Below are 18,818 nucleotides of genomic sequence, written 5' to 3'. Positions count from 1 at the left end.
CATCAAGTATTCCACCACCGCAGTGGTGGTGGGCCACTCATCCTGCGGCCGGCCCGGGCGCCGCTGGTGCTTTGAAGGCCGCAGGGCCCCTCCCCTGTGCCCCGCCCATCCCGGCAATTGGCCCGCAGGCCACGAGTTTGAGACACCTGATCTAATGGTTTCTTCAAACCACACTTTTCCTCTATACAAGGTTTGGAAACTTGGCTTGTAATCCTGTTTTATAGGAATAACTCAAAAAGAAAAACAGGAGGGCAGCAAATGCAGAAAGAGAAGTGAACAGATCTCCAACTACATAGAAATAAATTCATTGAGACCAACACATTCTTAATATAAATCTAAGAGGGGCAGTCTTGGGCACAAATAACTTGTGTTTTTGGTCTCCTCTGATGCAAAAAGATAGCTGTGATCATGCTTTTCTAGTTCATTTTCCCTAGCAAGCTGATTTAAAGAAACCCAGAAGTGTTTTGTTAAGCCACATGTAGAGGAACACTTGTGCCTTTCACTCATTCTCTGTTCTCCAAATAATGATCAAGAGAGGTGCACAATCTTTTTGTTCTTGAAGGCAGCACATAGTCAGGTCACTATTTTCATTTAGGCCTTTTAGTCTTTCTTGCTGTCTCTTCCTTCTTCAGCTTCTTCCTTCTCCATCAGTCTTTCTTTCAGAGCTTTATATGACAGTTCATTTCTCAAGTATCTTTCTTCTCCTAGTTTGCTTTATCATTGGCCAGGCAAGGGTTCTATTGGAAGAGTTAAACCAAGACATTACATGTATTTTACAGTTGTGCCATTGACCCTCTTTATTAAAGATCAGACATAGAAGCAGATGCTCTGTCTAAAGCTTTCATTTCACTAACAAGAAAGGCGTGTAATGCTCAGAAATGTCTGGCAGCCTGCTCCTAATTTACTAATTAACTTGAGTTTACCACCATGCTTTGGATTGTATATCAAAATGTTGCTTCATCATCTCCCCAAAACTTTCCTTGTTACATTTCAGAGAGTGGTTTATCTGTCCTTGAACTCATCTTGGTTGCACATTATGATTGTATCCATCTTATTCATAAATGTGTTTTGGTTATGGTCTTTGTAAAATAATTACAGATATATCAACATCTCTGCAAAAAGACTCATTAGAGTTTTTGCCAAATTTTGTCACAATTTAGGTATTTATTATTTACACTGACCATTTCTCTCTTTTCTACTTGTAGGTAATCTGGTTTGAAATAGCTTTTTATCCATGAGGAGTGTGTGCAATATACAATAAACTGAATTTCATTTTTGTTCACAGAAACATGCTGTAGGATCCATACTTGATTCAAAGCCATTCAAATTTATTTGTGGCTACTGTAAGCCCCATTAATTTCAGTGGATCTTCTTTAAGTATTACTAAGCCTTGATCTGAACCATAATGTTTTGATTTCTAGAGGAGGAGCTGTGCAGTGCTGTAGGAAAAACAAGAAAGAGCCCTGTGGCAGCTTAATACTTAGTACATATCTTATGGCTTGAGTTTTGTGGAATAGAGTCCACTTCCATTGAATCCTTCTTGAGTTGTCTTTGAAAGCAAAGAGGAAAACAGAGCAATATTGTCTTTTTTCCTTGGTTCTGCTTCCATTAGAGTAATTGTTCTTCATTGACAGTAGTAAGACAGAAATCCAAGAAGAAAGTTGTGTCTATACCTTTTCACTGTAGCTTTGCAAGAAAAGTAAACTATGAGTGAAGTGATAAGGGCACAATCCATTTGGAATGCCCATAACTCTCTGAACTCGGCAGATTAATGGCATCGTATTCAGAATGGAAGCAGAATAGAAGTCAATCTCTGTGATGTTCTACCCTGGGTTGTATCTTGGAGTGCAAGGAAAGGAAGCTGAGGCACTGACTAGGTACTTTGTTTCCAGCTGCTAGAATGGCCTCTAAACCTTAACTCCAGGGTTTTGCCTGTGACCTGCAGACACAGCTGGCATGGCTCTTTCCACACTTGGGAGGGAGACATGGAGAACATTCTGAGTTTGGAGATTCAGCTGTGAGGTCAGAGGACTTTTCCAAGCTTGTAACTCATTCTGTGAAAATTCTTGTTAATGTCTAGACTCTGTTTAGCAGTAGGATTGCAGTAGGAGTGTTGTGTGTTCTGCTTGAGTTCGGTTGCTCTGAGTTGTTTAAGTGATATGGTCACCTACTCGATTATTGAATTAGAACTTCAATCCATCTTTGACTAGAAGTAGCAAATCAAAAGAAAGCAAGAATTACATAACTTCTGTTTTCCAAGTGATACAGCTACTGTTTATATATTATTGCCTCTAGTTGCTCACTAAACTGATAATTTCTGGAAAAAAAAATCACAGGTCTCATTTGCACAGGTGGAGGTGGTGAAAGTGATCATGGGATAAGTTTAAATTTTAATTTGTTTTTGTCCTTTCTTTGATATAATACATAATTTCCCCCAACTTAAAAAAATCCCTGTTAAATATTTCAAAACTGGCAGCATATCTGTTTCTGCCTTAGCCCACAAGTTAAGCTTCTGAAGTACTTTTCAGTTTTTGTCTGAGTGTAGCTTTTTCATTAATGTTTCTTATCAACATTCTTCAAATAACACCCGGAACAGGATATACTACCTAAAATAACTTCTGGCTGATCGGTGTTGCTAGAATACTACAATTTCCTGAAACACTGGAATGCTAACTTCTGTGAATACAGAAGGAAAATGACACTGATAGTGCATTTCTTAAATCTTGTTTGGCACTGCTGCTGCTTATTTATTTGCTATCTTAGGGCTAAATTTACATAAAAACACATGAGATTAACATAAAAAGCACTTAACAGAGCTGCTCTGCTTGTGTTGTGCCAGTGGTAGCATCCCTGTTGTGCCAAATAAGAGCTTGGGGGGGGGGGGGGTTGTTACAGCAGGTTAAATCATTCTCCCCTGTAAGTGTGGACAAATCCTGATCAGTACCAGCACTATTTTGAGAGAATAAAATAATAATGTAACACCAAACCATGGGCAATGTCCAATTGTGCCCTATGTTTTAGTGTTTGTGACTGTTTGCACAATGTGGATTTAAGCACTTCATTAAGCAAGTGTCGAAAACAGCAGAAATGCTTGTTTTTAGAGTAGGGCAGGTCTGCAAAACTCCTTTCTGTAAGCTCCACTGACTTTCCCTGTTATAGAAATGAGCATTTTTACTAGTTTTGACATGCTTTATGAAGCATTAAACAGCAGTTGAATAAGCAGTCATTCCTGCATGCACATGGATGCAATAGGGTACTGCCCATGGTTTGGTGTGGCATTATTATTTTGTGTTTTTAAAATGGCAGTGACTGGGATCATGTCTGAGCCCACAACTTATGGGAAGAATGGTTTAACCTTTTCTTTCTGTACTGTAGTTTAGATGACACCCCCCCCCCATCCCAACCTTCTGCTCCACATAGGAGGGATGCCATCACTGGCATAACAGTATTTCTTTTTGTACCAAATAATTTCCAGGTGTTAGTTTGCAGTTGTTTGTAGGGCCACAGCCCAGGAGGAAAGGGTTAACTCTCTCCCTGTAGTCCCATTGCTAATCACTCTCCCTCTGCTGCTAATGTCAATATAGAACATGTTATTTGGCATTAGATTTGTTTACTGATTCTCCTTTTGTAGTTGTAACAGTTTTCCTAGCTAAAAATAATTTTGTTATTTATCTAGGTTTTCAGCTTACTGAGATACTTCTGAATGTATAAATACATTCTGTGGGAAAGATACTAACATTCAGTATATACTTGTTAAGAGAGTTCATAAATATTAAACATGTCATTGATGTAATTTTCATACAGCCAAAGTAAAACTGAGAAACAGTTAATTAACAGGGCATTTTTAAAATACTTGTCTTTTTTGGGTGAGGGGAAGGCAAATGTCTGTAATATGTTAACATGATTTTGTGAGATAGAAATCATAGGTGGCATGAAAGAGATACCATTTACTGAAAGAGGAGTGAAATTAACCTGGCTTTGGACATCTATGTACTAGCTGGTATTGTCAAATCATTTCAGCTTAAGCAAATATAATATGTCAGCCAAGCTCTGATAGTAGGTGTTGCTGCTTGTTGGTTGAGATCATTAGGAGGGGAAAACTTCAGGTGGGGAAAAACTCCCCCCCCCCTTTTTTGTACTTGAATATTACATTGCCTACTTGATATTAATTTGAGGATTCAGATATTTCATGCTGCTCATGATCTCTCTCTCTCTCTCTCTCTCTCTCTCTCTCACACACACACACACACACACACACACACTTGTGAAAAAATTATTTGAAAACCTTTTTCTGGAATTTCTTGAAATAACAACTTGTAACAAATAGATTTCTTGCTGTCCAGCTGTGTAAATTCATAAATCATTTGTTGGATTTTTTTTTCTTAGTAGCTGGAATGTGCCTCTGCATGCAATCTGTTTTAAGAATCATCTGGTAAATGTCAGTTCAACCTCAAAAGAGGAAACACCCCTCTGTGTAAAAGAAATGGTACTTCCTGCTTTCATAAACAGTCATGTGCATAGTTTAGCAAGGCCTGATGCCTCTGGAGCTTTTTCTTTTATAGCACCATTGAATCTGCCTCTGCAGAAGTACCGTGAATCTTGTGGCTTCATTTGGAACAAAGGGGATTAGTGGAAAATATCTCTCTCTAATGTGGCATTGGAAAACAAGGGCAGGCAGTCTTTGGTTGTGAATATTTTCTGATTTTTCCAGAAATCAAGCAGAAGATTGAGCTGCTGATGTCAGTTAACTCTGAGAAGTCGTCCTCTTCAGAAAGGTACAGCTACCTACCCTGCATGAACAATCAATGGTGTATTATTGCTAAGATGCAGCATAGGGTATTTTTCATGTCAGGTTTGCTGATTGTGTTGATGTATTGCATGCTTACCATTGTATTGTATTTATTGAATCTGAAGCTTTTGTAAAGGGTTATTGTTTGTTTCATTTTTTACAAAAATGAAAAGTCTGTGCAGCATGCAGATCCATAATACAGTCTTTTGCTACATATATATGTTTATCCTTTTACTGCAGTGTGTGTATGTTGTTTTCCACCCTGAATGCATCTTGTTTAAAAATAAAAACAGACTGTAAGATGTTTTATATAGATGTTTCAGGAAACATTTCTTACAAATTAGCATTAGTCTTACATAGAATGTAAAAGAAAAGAAAAAATGTTAAAAGCAGTATGTTGTGTTGGAAAGGGAGTGTCCTTGCTAATAGCTTAGGAATTGCAAACCAATGAATTAGTCACATTATATGAGAGAGATGTGATGCTGCTTCAAGTCTGTGCTAGGAAATGGAGCAGTCACTGCATGCAGTAATGGTTCATGCCTGCAGGTAAGCACAAAATGACTCAGAAGTGATTTCAGAGCAATCATTTTGTTTGTCAATCTGCTTCTAATATTCATAAGCAGCTAAATTAATATTACATTTATGTAATATTTTGGCTTTCCTAGTATGCACCATGTCTAATGAACAAACCTGTTTAACCATCTTTTGCTTTAAAATAAATGCTTGTCTGTCGAATGTGTGGTAAACGACACATTTCATATGTGGCAGCACTGGTTTTGTTTTTGGAAATGCATGTATATTTCCATATTTGATCTTATATACTTGGTAGCCATTTCCTTTACAGGAGATGATGGCACAATTAATTTAGTGAAGCTAAATGTTAATCTTATGATGAGTGTTCATCAACATGTATGTAAAAGAGCACAATTGCAATGCACTAGATGTATTTTAGCTAACCAGAAGATAAGACATATAATTAAAAAGTAATTTTCTGCTCTGTGATATGTCTAGCTTTAAAATAAGATCAGTTTCTTTGGATTTGTAAGTGTAAAAAGTGAGGCCATGTGTCAGTAACCAAAAAGAACAGCATTTGCATTGCATTTTTATAACCCAATAACACAGCAAGGAGAAATATATAAAATGGTGTATGGGGTGGGGTACTGGAGCTAGAGGAGCACACACATTTGTGTGTGCTTGTATTTTTGAAGGGTGTATTTCTAGAATGTGAGACAAGTAACGAAAAGGTTTAGGGTTTTTGCCATAGGAACAGAAGCTCAGAATTAAAATGCTAATTAAGTTCAGTGCTCAGTTTTTCCATTCCTAACCTGATTCTATATGAGCTGTAAATGTTATGCCAATAAAATGGTGGTGATGATGACGTGAAGAAGGAGGTTTGAGATGAAAATAGCAAGAGAAAGAATGCCAAGTGTGATTTTAGGATTTCTCTTAAGGAATGGCACTGATTCTGAAGTACAGCCAATTATAACACTTAATTGTTAAATATGTATATTTGAAGGAACTGATGGTGCATGCTACTCAGAAATGTATTTTAACTTTCTGATAGAAACAGGCAGCTGATAGGAATTAATTTGACTCCTTAATGCGTAATTGCACCTAATTAGATAAGTAGGAAGTAAATTTAAGGGCAGAGATTGTGCTAATGGACCATGAAAAATGTCCTTGATTGGGGAGGGCAGAGGAAATTAGCAGCATATATCATAACATGTATGTAAATACATATGCAGTAGAAATTTGCTTTTTTAAAAAAACTGCCCATTTTAAAAGATGCTCATTCCATGGTTTAGATATAGTTAAACACTGAAGTACCAGATATAATTTTCTGCAGGTTTCTAGTCCTTTAGTGTAATTGCATAAACATACTGTGTATAAAAATCCATGACTACAGGAATCTATCTTGTTTGCAGTGGTCTCGATTGTAGGAAGAGTTACACTTAAGTGAGACTAACTTTCTTTGAATTGCGACCTGGATTTTTAAAATGTATGTGTGTGCGTGTTTGTGCGCACGCGTGCATGCATCTTAGTCTTATTTCAAATTAGGCATGTTACTTGGACATGTTAGCCAGCATGCTTTTAAAATTTCTTTGCTAGCATGTGGGAAACCTGAAGTTAGCAATTAACATAGGATGAACAGAAGCAGTTGAAAATTGTGCACATACACATGCAACACTTAATGACAGCATCAGTAAAGGACCTTTGTGGTCTCTGTGCAGGCAGTTTCATGGGAAGCCTGCACAGAATGTCTTTGGAACATTCCAGAGCTAGACTCACTCATGTTTGCCTTGTGTACATTCACCATTTGGTGACTGAATAGTGCATCAAAATGGTTCCAGCTTGTCTACATTCTTTTTAGAAGAACATATTTAGCTAAATAAATTCTGTGTGTCTATACGTTAGTGTTTAACATACATGATAACTTTGGTTTCTTGTTACTTGCTTATCTCAAAACTGGATATGGTCTTTTTGTTAATTTATGTTGATTCATTGTTTTGTAGTCATTTATATTTGTATCCTCTTAATCAATTCATTAAAAAGAATTTTAATTTTTAAAAAGTTGAAAAGTCACTGGAAAAATACTTTTTCCTGTATAGCATTTTTTTTTCCTTTATGGAAGTGTAACATTTGGAGTATATTATCCTTACAAATAAGTACAGGCATAACAAGGCCCCCAAAACTTTACCAGTTGGTACTTCTGCATGAACCTATATGTTCAAATAGAACTTGAGTTTTGCCTGCCATGGTTTTGCTGTATTCCTTTCTGTGTAGATAAATGATGCTAGTATTTCTTTGAAGACAGTGTGCACACAGAGCTGTAGCCTTCATTTATAGTGAGACAAGGCTCATTTGATTTTTAGTGGCTTACTGCTCTTCTAGGCTGAGTAGGACCTGCCCAGAGTGAGAGTATATAAGGAGCAACAAATATCACTTTATAAGAAGTAGCAAATAGATCCTCATTCTGTTGCATCACCTCATTCTTTTTTTCTTGCTGTGGTTGATGCTGATATACACAATTACCACAGCTCAGTGTGACTTATTTAAGTCACAGTGGGTTGCTGCATGTTTGGATGGCATCTTTTACATATTCAGTGCCAGGTGGAGGTTTGCCATGATTAACCAAAATGTTCAGATATGAGCTATTCGAGGCCTTCAAAATTAGCCTTCAGATTATCCATATTGCCTGGGTTCAGGTGACACAACTAAACATGGCAACCCCCAGTTGGCAGACTGAATATTGAAAATCACTTGCTGGCCAGCCATGTCACAGTCCACTGTTACTTAAATAAGCTACAGTGAACTTTGGTGGTTGCTCAAGCCAGCTACTTCGGTGTTAGCTAGTTCTAAACTGAATTACAGCACAGGGCAGCTGCATTTTATGTGGATGTGCACTCTCCCTCTGATCTTTAAAGTATTGCTGAGAAGAATGTAATGCAGTGGCAATAACAAGGGATAGGCAACAGCTTTGGTAGGAGGAAACTGGAGTAGTTAGAGATGGGAGAGACAAAAAGGAAGAGCCAGACCAGAAGAACATTTTCTTGATTTCTTTTTAAAAGCCAAATTATTGCTTTAAGTAAAACATGAAAAACAAGTGGTAAACCAGTTAGTTTGTGATCTTGCTTTTCATCAGGGTGTTGCACCAGGTTGCCCCTTTCACTTCAGCTTCAGGTTATTTTTTTTTTTATAGATAGATAGATAGATAGATAGATAGATAGTCAGAGGATCCTTCAAATTGCTTTTCAGGATGTTGATGGCTTTCTTGATTTCTTCTAAGAAAGGGATAAGTTTCCCCAATCATATTCACAACTGCTAAACCATTTCTTATAATTCTATTAGTAGAGTTGGAGAGAGAGTAGGAAGCTGCACATTTGTTATTCTGATAACACTGTTGTCATTATGGTTGAATGGTATAGATTTTCTTCACTTTTTTCATCTTGTTTATTGCCTTGAGCCCAGTGTACACTTCTTAATAATTTATCTTTTTTAGAGTAATTTAAATGCCAACTACTATCAACTAGTAAGAAGCAGAGAATAAGTATAGTAATAAAATTATGAAATAGGAAGTGGAGGAGGAGAATGTCAAAGAATTTTTTCAGAATTCAATTACAGTGATCAAAATCTCTATGTGTTCTTGTTCTCATTGACAGCTAGACCTCCACTGTTGAGAATTGTGGGGTTGCACACACAAATACCTAACACTGAAGTGAATGGGGTAATTTTTGTAATGCAGCTTTTCCGCCTATTGGAGTTGCAGAAGTGCTGGGTTGAGATGCTTTTGAAATCAGATAGGGTGCCTCATATTTCATTCAAGTACAGTACGTTGTTTCATCTATAGTAAACTGTATTTTGAGTAGATGCTTCTAATCAGTTTTAATCCTGTAGCCCTAAACAGAAATTAGTTGCACTAAATGTTGGGGGTTATTTAATTTCTATACCACTCAACAGTTGAAGATCTCTGGGCATTTCACAGAGGGATATGTGTTATGGTTACATGAATGTGAGTGAGAGGAAAGGAATGCAAATGTTGCCAGAGATTTTTGTAGTTTTTGTATTTGTGGGTTCTATAGTGAAGTCAAGTAACTTTAAAACTGAGTAGTGATTTGATTTGTGAACTTCTGTGGGCACTGCAGCAGGGTAAAATGGCAAGAACCCCAGCTGTTGTCTACAGTTCCTCAGTGCATGTGTGGCCTCAAAGAGCAAAATACAATTTTTAGAAGTAATCGTCTGTTTTATGTTGTATATTGCATAAAAATCTTGTTGTACTTAGTGCCACTACTTGGATTTCCTTCTAAAACATTTCCCCAACATTTATAGTGTATTCATCTTTGCAAAACAATTTTTGTTGCTTTGCATCTACTCATATTCACTTGTTTATTTTGCTTTTTGCTATTCCTGGGTTTCATGTTTTCCATTACTGTCTATGCTGGAGAAAATATTTAGATACATTGCTATTTCTCTTTTTTTTTCCTTTTTGAAATCTCATTAAAAACATTTTCATATCTTTTGACTTGCTGCATAGCCCTTTAATTTAACAGGAATGCTAAAGCTGTGAAGATGTTGAAACTTCAATGTGCAGAATGGTAATTGTATCTGAGTGCAAATTCAGAAATGGCTATTTCTTTGAAATCTCTGTAGGAACAATCCTACAAGCTTCTGGCATTACCTGAAGGCCTGTAGGATTATTTGGTCTCCCAGCTCTGAGGTCCTGTGACCTCAGAGCTGGGACTATGAAAGTGTGCCCCTCTTTTATCCCCCTTGCAGCCCGTGTAGAAGAATTAAATCAGTTGACTCCCTGTTTAGTTGCAGCTAAGCCTAGAGAGAGCAAAAAGGGGTTTGCTAGAGGACAGGGAGGTGTCTGGGGCTGATGGCTTATGCCTCTTTTCCTTCTTAATCTAGATGTCCAAAAATGGCTTTCTAGTTAAATGATATGGCCTGAGGTGCATTGGTGATAGGGGTACCACCTACCACATCTTGCTTCTTGCATTGGATACACATAAACCTCCAAGTTCAGAGACTTATGTGAATCTAAAGTGGAAGGCTTTGGATTGCATCCTTAATTGTACTGCCATGAAAGAAATGTGGTGCTGCACATCAACTTACTGAGGCACCTTAGAGCACATCTTAGGGACATAGCCATTATTTATATTGTTTTAGAGCTTCCACTCAATTAACTGTGTAGATATAAACTTTATAGCATGTCCATTCAAATTAAATGTTTACACAGAAAATTAAAATTTTGAATAAGATTACAGCTGCAATCCTATGAACATTTTCTTGGTGCCAAGTCCTCTTGAATGGAGTAGGACTGAATAAACATAGCATTCAGTTGCAAGTGTTTCCACTGTCAGGGGAATAATTTGATTCATTATGGTACCACCATTATATACAGTTTTTATAAAATCATGACTGTCTCCTGATGCTTAAATGGATATGAAGCTTGTTTGAAATGCTTGACAATATTTGTCTACAGTTTTGACATTTTTCCATTTCAATTGTAATATTACTATCTTCTAAGGGCTACTTAGGGGAATGAATATCTTATTGCAAAGCCTAATATAGATTATGCATTCTGAAGCATGCATAGATGAGATATTTGTGTGCTCAGTTAAAATCAGGATGACAGAACAACTTGAAGAAGCATTCAGAGCTTGTGCAAAATTCTCTTTAGGATGTCTTATTCCTGAGGAGCTAGTGCTGCTATCAAGAAGAGCTGCATGTAAAAATTGGTGGAAATATATTGGAGAACTTGATAAACTGTTTATAAATTGTTGCAACTCTTCCTTTTTGCACCAGCTTTGAGAAAATATGTGTATTTTTACATTCAGTCAAATTAATGGTGACAAAGGGGGGGGGTAGATAAAAGAGCTGTTATTGGTACTATACCTGTTGATTTGGAAGCAGAATGGAACCATCCATAAATAAGGTAATAGTTTCTGCATATTCAAGGGTACTCTGGTTATTCTAAAATATATTGATTTTGGAAATTAAAAGGAAACAACTTTTCACACACTACAACAAGAACCTGTACTCAGTAACTTTAAGGGCTGAGGAATTTTGACAACAGTTGAACCATGGAAAGTTGAGTGTTCACTGCCAAAAATGATTTAAAAAAATAGGAAAATGGAAGGACTACTAGTGATTATGGTTATATACTATTTTCAGGATCATCATGGAATAGAAGTCACTGGGGAACAACAGTAGGGGAGGTCTGTTGTTCTCATGTCCTGTGACTGATATATCCAGGGAAAATCTATTTCTCTACTGATAGTATGCAAATTTGGAATTATATTAGGGGTGGGCAAAGAAAATAAACCTTGAAATCTGTCCAGTGTACGTTCATTCATTCATTTTGCCTATATTCAGGGAAAGCCAAAGATTCAGCTGTTACTTTAAATTTATTATGTATTTCCTTGTTTCAGCAGCTAGCCATGTACTGTTCTCCTTTCTGACCATCGTTCACAGTTCCTCACCTAATGATTCTTTTCCTATCCACATTTCCTAAGCTCCCCTTCTGTTTCCATTGCTCTACTGCTATCTCCATCTGCTATACCCATGCTGGTTTGTTCTTCTCTCCTGTCTAATTGTTCTGCCCCTCTCCAAGATACCAACTCAGTTGATGGCATTGAGCCATTCCTGTCTGTGATGCTGAGGCAGCTTTGCCTGTCTGTGATGTTGAGGCAGTTCAGTCAATTGCTGTAACAGATTTAACTATCACTGCTACGAGTGTAGTATAATACCTGAATACAATTCTGGCTAATGGAGCAGGATACAAATCTAATAACAATAACGATGTGTTACATAGTACCAAAGCATGATTCAGGCTCTGTCATGAAAATATTAATAAATATTGTTTTATTGACAAATCATGGATTTATCTATTCCCCAGCCTATGCTAGATATGTATCAACAAGCTGTGTGTTACAGCTGGAAACAATGATTCAAAGAAAAATGGCTGTGAAAGTCCAAATATTGGTATCCTACATAGCAATAAACATAATTAGGCATTTAAAACTTTACATTCTGTACTGACAACTGTACACAGTCATATTAGGTCACTCATAGTCCATCAAATATTGACTTTCTTCATTTTTATAAATGGTTACAACAATGTTTTACAAAATGATAAGTGGTCATGTGATTGCCACTACAGGCACTTCCCAAGTTATGAACAACCTGTACTTACGAATGAACTACCATAAAGCCTATTATTTAAAAAAAAAATACTGTGGAAAATTGTCATCACCTTAGAGAGGGAGGCCTCCAGAGCATGTCTTCTTGCCCCACCCATCTGTGAGGGAAAGCTTTCTGGAATTTCCTTGATGAAAAGAGGAGTCATTTGTGAGTTTAAGGGGGGCTAGAGGTATTTGTAGTTTTTCCACTTCCATGGAGGTCCTGCACCCCTAACCCCCACATATGTGAAGGGCCGACTACATGATTTGGTTTACATACAAAATGAAAGGTGAATTTCTGTTTTCTCAGGAACGGAACTCTTTCAATAACCTGGGCACTACCTATATACAAACCATAGAAAACAACATTTCAAGCAGCCTACTAAAAACAGTATTACTTCCTGATTTCTTAATAAAACTTCAGGCCTTATGGGTTGATTTTTAACAAAAGGGTGGAATCAGCATCTTATTTACAGTCTTGATTTTTGTGTTCTAAATAGCACAGAAAGAATAGGCCTTTGCTATGCATTAGTAAATTGACAGTGTTAGAAAATCTCATTGACATGCTTATATATAATTAAATCACCCTATATATAAGTATGCTTGTGTGTATTTATATGTTTGTGTATGTAAACACACATAGTTTCACAACATTGCTTTGGGTATGATGCCAGTAATTTGCATGATCCCCACTTCCTAGGTGGTGGTGGTAGTGTTAAAAAAATAAGATAGATGTATATTGTAATTTATAGGAACTCAAATATAAGATAAGGTGACTAGATTGCCTTATCTGCCTAAGCATTAATTCATATTAGTATATTGCCAAATCACAGGAGCAACCAACCCAAGGCTCAGGAACCGCATGTAGCTCTTTGAATTTATTTTGCCGCTCACCACCTGGGGCACCCATGGACACCCAGTTGCTGCTCACCACCCACCACTTCCAGTTATGAGTGCCTGCTTGCCACCCTTCTCAGTCACCCATGGGTGCCTACTTGCAGCTCTGAAGCACCTGACATTTAACACACGTGGCTCTTCCACTGGGCAAGTCTGGCCACACCTGCCATATCTATTCAGTACAGTGGTACCTTGGCTCACGAACTTAATCCATTGCAGGACTCTGGTCATGGCCCAAATTGGTCGTGAGCCAAATTAAATTTCCCCATAAGTTCAGTGTAAATAAGGTTAATCTGTTCTGTAACTATTTTTTAAATCAAAAAAATGTGAAGCAAAGTGACAAAAACAAAGATCGTGGCTATCTCACCCCCCACCCCGAGCATGAGCGCAGCCTTCTCCCCTCCCCCTAGTGCACCTGCATTCACGCCCGTCTCTCTCCCCCCAGTGTGCCCGTGTTTGCGCCCTTCTCTCCCCCTTCCAGCACAACTGCAATCGCACCCATCATCCCTGCACATGCCTGTCATCCCAGCACGCGGCGGGGAGAGACGGGCACAAACGCAGGTGTGCTGGGGGAGAGACGGGCATGATCGGGGGGGAGATGGGCACAATCGTGCTGGGGGGAAGATGGCTGAGATTGTGGTTGCGCTCATGCAGGAAGAATGGGTGCAATCTCAGCCATCTCCCCCCCGACCCCCAGCACGATCGCAGCCATCTCCCTACTCGGGGTGAGGAGATGGCCGCAGTTGCAGTTGCTACCCAATGTGGAGTTCACGACCTGAGTCAAAATGTTTATGAAATTTTTGTTTGCAACCTAATTTAGTCATGAACTGAGGCATTCGTGAGCCGAGGGACTACTGTATGTCAATAACAACAGTTAAAAAATTTCCTCTTTCCTATATTAGATGCATTTTCTGCTTCATCTTTAATGAGTGGGCTTTGAATGTAGCTTTTGCCAAGTCTTTGCATTATGCTAAAATGTTGTGTGCTAAAGATATAATTTATGCATAACTTGAAGTTTTGAATTGCCCCAGTGGTCTTTAGGAAGTATATTTTTTGTTGAGAGAGGGAGAGAGAGAAAGGAGAAGCAAAAAAAAAGAATGGTACTCCTTCCTTCCCTTCATGTCCTCTGCTAGCCTCTCATGCAAGTCAGGAAGCTACCTGAATGAGGTGTACTATAGCAAGAGGGGGAAGGGAGGATTAGATGCACGCACCTTCTCATTCCCGGTCTTTTTTTTTTTTTTTACCATCTAGAGGCAGCCAAATTCACTGCAGCCCTTGTAGCTTTTCTGCCTTCATTATTAAATGGCAACAGATGGGAATACTTACTTACAAACTATCCTAAGGTGTGGATGAAGTTCAGTCTGAGAGACTGAGCATAGGTAGCATCTGTTAAAGAGAAACAAGGTGGCAGCATGTTCAAAAACAGTGGATTCTTAAAGAGAAAAGTATGGAGGTAGCAAAAGAACAATATGACATTAAGTGAATAACAATGTGGAAGGAGTAGCATGGCAGCAGTAAGTACGTTTACCTTCATATTGTGCACTTTTATATCTTTGGAATACTTTGTACAGTGGTGTCTCATACATTTAACTTGTTTCAGGAGGCTATTTGAACTCTGAATTGTTTGAAATCCGAAACAATGTTGTCAGTTAGAAATAATGGAAAATGAATCAGTCCATTCCCAGACCCTAAACAATACCCATTTTGACACTGAAAATGGATCGAAAAAGCACTGAAAACAATAGAAGAGGCACTCACTGAAAAGGCACTGAGAAGTATTTTTTTCACTGTGCCTGCAGTTCGAACTTAGAAGCATTCCTCTACCTTTGCAACACTCTTATCTAGATTTTAGCATTTGAACTCTGGAATGTTTGAACTTAGGGACATTTGAAGTTCAAGGCACCGTTGTATTTATTTATACACAACTTGCAAATAGATTTCATGGTAGTGATCTTTTAGTTATGGCCTACATAAACTTACAGTTTCTCCTAAAACATGTAGGTAAAGTATTCTATGTTATTAGTAGAGGTAGAACTCCATACTGATATCTCCATAGTGTTTTAAAATAAGTGAAAATTACATTTATTTATTTATTTATTTATTTATTTATTTATTTATTTATTTAAACATTTCTATGCCGCCTCTTGCCAAGGCCTCGGGGCGGTTTACAACATCAAATACAAAATACATTAAAACAATAACAATTAAAATATATACAGTAAAATAAAATAAGCCGCCCTGGCCGAATAAAATGCAATAATATTAACATTTAAAATGCTGCTTAAATAAAAAGGTCTTCGCCTGGCGCCAAAAAACAAATAACGACGGCGCCAGGCGGACCTCTCTGGGGAGCGCATTCCATAACTTAGGCGCCACCGCTGAGAAAGCCCTCCTCCGTGTAGCCACCCTCCTAATTTCCTTCACTGAGGGCTCCCAGAGGAGGGCCTCTCCTGCTGATCTCAAGGGGCGGCTGGGCATATATGGACGTAAGCGCTCCTTCAGGTAACCAGGACCCAAGCCGTTTAGGGCTTTATAGGTCATCACCAACACCTTGAATTGGGCCCGGACTTCAATGGGAAGCCAGTGAAGCTGACGGAGAACTGGAGTCATGTGAGCATAATGTCCAGTTCCCGTCAGCAGCCTGGCAGCTCTATTTTGAACCATTTGAAGTATCCGGACCGTCTTCAAGGGCAGCCCCACGTAGAGCACGTTACAGAAGTCAAGACGGGAAGTCACCAGTGCACGAGTCACTGTTGCGAGGCTGTCGTACTCCAGATAGGGGCGCAGCTGATGAATCAGCCGAAGCTGGGGGAAAGCGCTCCTCGCCGCTGCTGTTACCTGAGCTTCGAGTGAAAGCTCCGGGTCGAGGAGCACTCCCAAGCTGCGAACCTTGTCCCTGGGAGGGAGTGCAACCCCGTTCAGGACAAGGTGCAATTCACCTTCTCCGAAGCCCGAAGCCCCAACCAACAGGACTTCCGTCTTGTCTGGATTGAGCTTCAGTTTATTGGCCCTCATCCAGCCCATTACCTCGGCCAGGCACCGGTTCAGTACAGCCACTGCCTCACCTGGATTGGTGGAAAACGAGAGGTAGAGCTGGGTATCATCAGCGTACTGGTGATTCCGCAGCCCACACCTCCTGATGACCTCTCCCAGCGGTTTCATGTAGATGTTAAACAGCAAGGGGGACAAAATGGACCCCTGCGGTACTCCATGCCATAACTGCCATGGTGCAGAGCCATAGTCCCCCAGCACCACCATCTGGAATCGGCCATTGAGATAGGAGCGGAACCACTGCAAAGCAGTGCCTCCGACCCCCAATCCCGCAAGCCTATCCAGAAGGATACCATGGTCGATGGTATCGAAAGCCGCCGAGAGGTCCAGGAGAACCAACACGGACACACTCCCCCGTCCTTCTCCCTGCACAGGTCATCGTACAGGGCGACCAAGGCAGATTCAGTACCGTACCCGGGTCTGAAGCTGGACTGAAATGGGTCCAGATAATCAGTTTCATCCAAGAGTGCTTGGAGTTGTCCCGCCACCACTCGCTTTAACACCTTGCCCAGAAACGGGATGTTGGCCACTGGTCTATAATTAGTGGCCATCTCTGGATCCAGTGACGCCTTCTTCAGGACCGGTCGGACTACCGCCTCCTTTAAAGGGGCAGGCACCCGACCCTCCCTCAGAGAAGCATTAACCACTTCCAAGATCCAGGTTCCAATCCCGTGCTTGGAATCCTTTATTAACCAAGACGGGCAAGGGTCCAAAAGGCAAGTGATGGGACGTACTCGTCCAAGCACATTGTCCACATCATCGGGCCTCAGTAACTGAAATTCATCCAATAATTCTGGACCAGACGGTAGCATCGGTGTCTCCCTTAAGACCTCTGACTCAATAGTGGAATCCAGCTCGTGACGAATCTGAGCGATTTTCTCCCTGAAATGCCTGGCAAAGTCGTCACAGCGGGCCTTTGAGGGTGGAATCAGATCTTCTTTCGGACCTGGACGGACCAGGCCTTGCACCACTCGAAAGAGCTCCGCCAGACGGCATTGTGAGGAGGCAATGGAAGCGGAAAAAAATCTCTTTTTCGTCGCCCTCACCGCCACAGCATAGGCCCGATAGTGGGCTCTTAAGTGTGTTCGGTCAGATTCATCCCGTGATTTCCTCCACCTACGCTCTAGCCGTCTCCCAACCTGCTTCATCGCCCTCAGTTCAGGAGTATACCAAGGGGAAGAGCGGGCTCTGCCCGGTGGGAGAGGGCACTTAGGAGCGATCGTGTCTACAGCCCTGGTCATCTCCCTGTTCCACAGTTCGACCAGAGCCTCGACAGGAGCACCCGTCTTATCAGCTGGAAACTCCCCCAGAGCCTTCAGGAATCCTTCCGGATCCATCCGGCTCCAGGGGTGGACCCACACAATCGGGTCCGCACCCTTACAGAGGGAGAGGTCACTCTTGAGCACAAACCTCACCAGGAAGTGATCTGACCATGACAGGGGAGTCAAGCATAAATTTGCCACCCTCAGACCACCCTCTTCCTGCCCCGTCGAGAAAACCAGGTCCAGAGTGTGTCCACGTTCATGGGTCGGGCCGGTGGCATGTTGAGACAGCCCCATGGCCGTCATGGAGGCCATGAAGTCCTGAGCAGCCCCGGTCAGACTAGCCTCGACATGGAGATTGAAGTCCCCCAGGACCAACATCCTGGGGGTCCTCAACACCAGGTCCGAGACCGTCTCCGTCAGCTCAGGTAGGGAGACTGTTGGGCAGAAGTGTGCACGGTACACCAACAGAATCCCCAATCTGTCTCGATCACCCAACACCAAGTAGAGACACTCCAGCCCTGGTCTCGAAGGGACAGGAAGTCCTTTGAGGGAGATGGAGGCTCGGTAAACTAAAGCAACCCCCCCTCCCCTCCCCTCCGGCCGTGAATGGTGCTGAACCAGATACCTGGGCGGGCACATTTGAGAGAGGGCGACATCCCCCCCCCTCCCGCCCAGGTCTCCGTTATGCAGGCCAGGTCGGCCCCCTCATCCACAATCAAGTCATGGATGAGGGCAGATTTGTTATTGACCGACCTGACATTAAGCAACAGCACCGTCAGGCCCAAGGGGCGACAAGACTCCCTGGCACCCTCTGGCTGGGAGCAAAACCAGAAGTAGGGACAGGTGTCAGCCATCTGTCCCTCCTTCTTCTATGCGGACACGTTAAGCTCCCACTGCAGTTACGTCCTCTGCCCATCACCACCCCAATGGCCGCGCCGGTGCGCTCCCCAGGAAATGCAAGCGGCAGCATGGCCAGGGACGACTCCATAAAACAATATAAACACTATAAAATTATAAAAACATTAAAAAAATTCAGCGCTCAGCAGGAGGGCCTAACACAACGAGAGTGAGAGCCCCCTGACCAGCCCAGCCCAGCCCAGCCCCCCACACGGCCCCCCCACACGGCCCCCCCCA

At 40.9% G+C, this 18,818-nt stretch overlaps 1 protein-coding gene across 10 annotated transcripts in view; it reads left to right on the top strand.

Annotated features, from left to right (window-relative positions):
- The window catches only part of SRPK2 (SRSF protein kinase 2), a 121,235-nt gene that overhangs the window by 34,753 nt on the left and 67,664 nt on the right, over positions 1 to 18,818 (top strand). Inside the window, exon 2 of one of the 10 annotated variants that reach the window (XM_044423238.1) lies at positions 4,712 to 4,775. The exons of the other annotated variants lie outside the window; for them this stretch is intronic. Coding sequence (XP_044279173.1) covers positions 4,738 to 4,775 — 38 coding nt within the window. The 5' untranslated portion in view covers positions 4,712 to 4,737. The remainder of the gene's footprint in view (positions 1 to 4,711; positions 4,776 to 18,818) is intronic. 10 annotated transcript variants of the gene reach the window in all.

Source organism: Varanus komodoensis, unplaced genomic scaffold, assembly GCF_004798865.1.
Source record: "Varanus komodoensis strain SLA01 unplaced genomic scaffold, ASM479886v1 scaffold13_3, whole genome shotgun sequence".
Lineage (NCBI taxonomy): Eukaryota > Metazoa > Chordata > Lepidosauria > Squamata > Varanidae > Varanus > Varanus komodoensis.
Note: the sequence above shows the minus strand (reverse complement) of the source record. Positions and strands in the feature narration are given on the sequence as shown.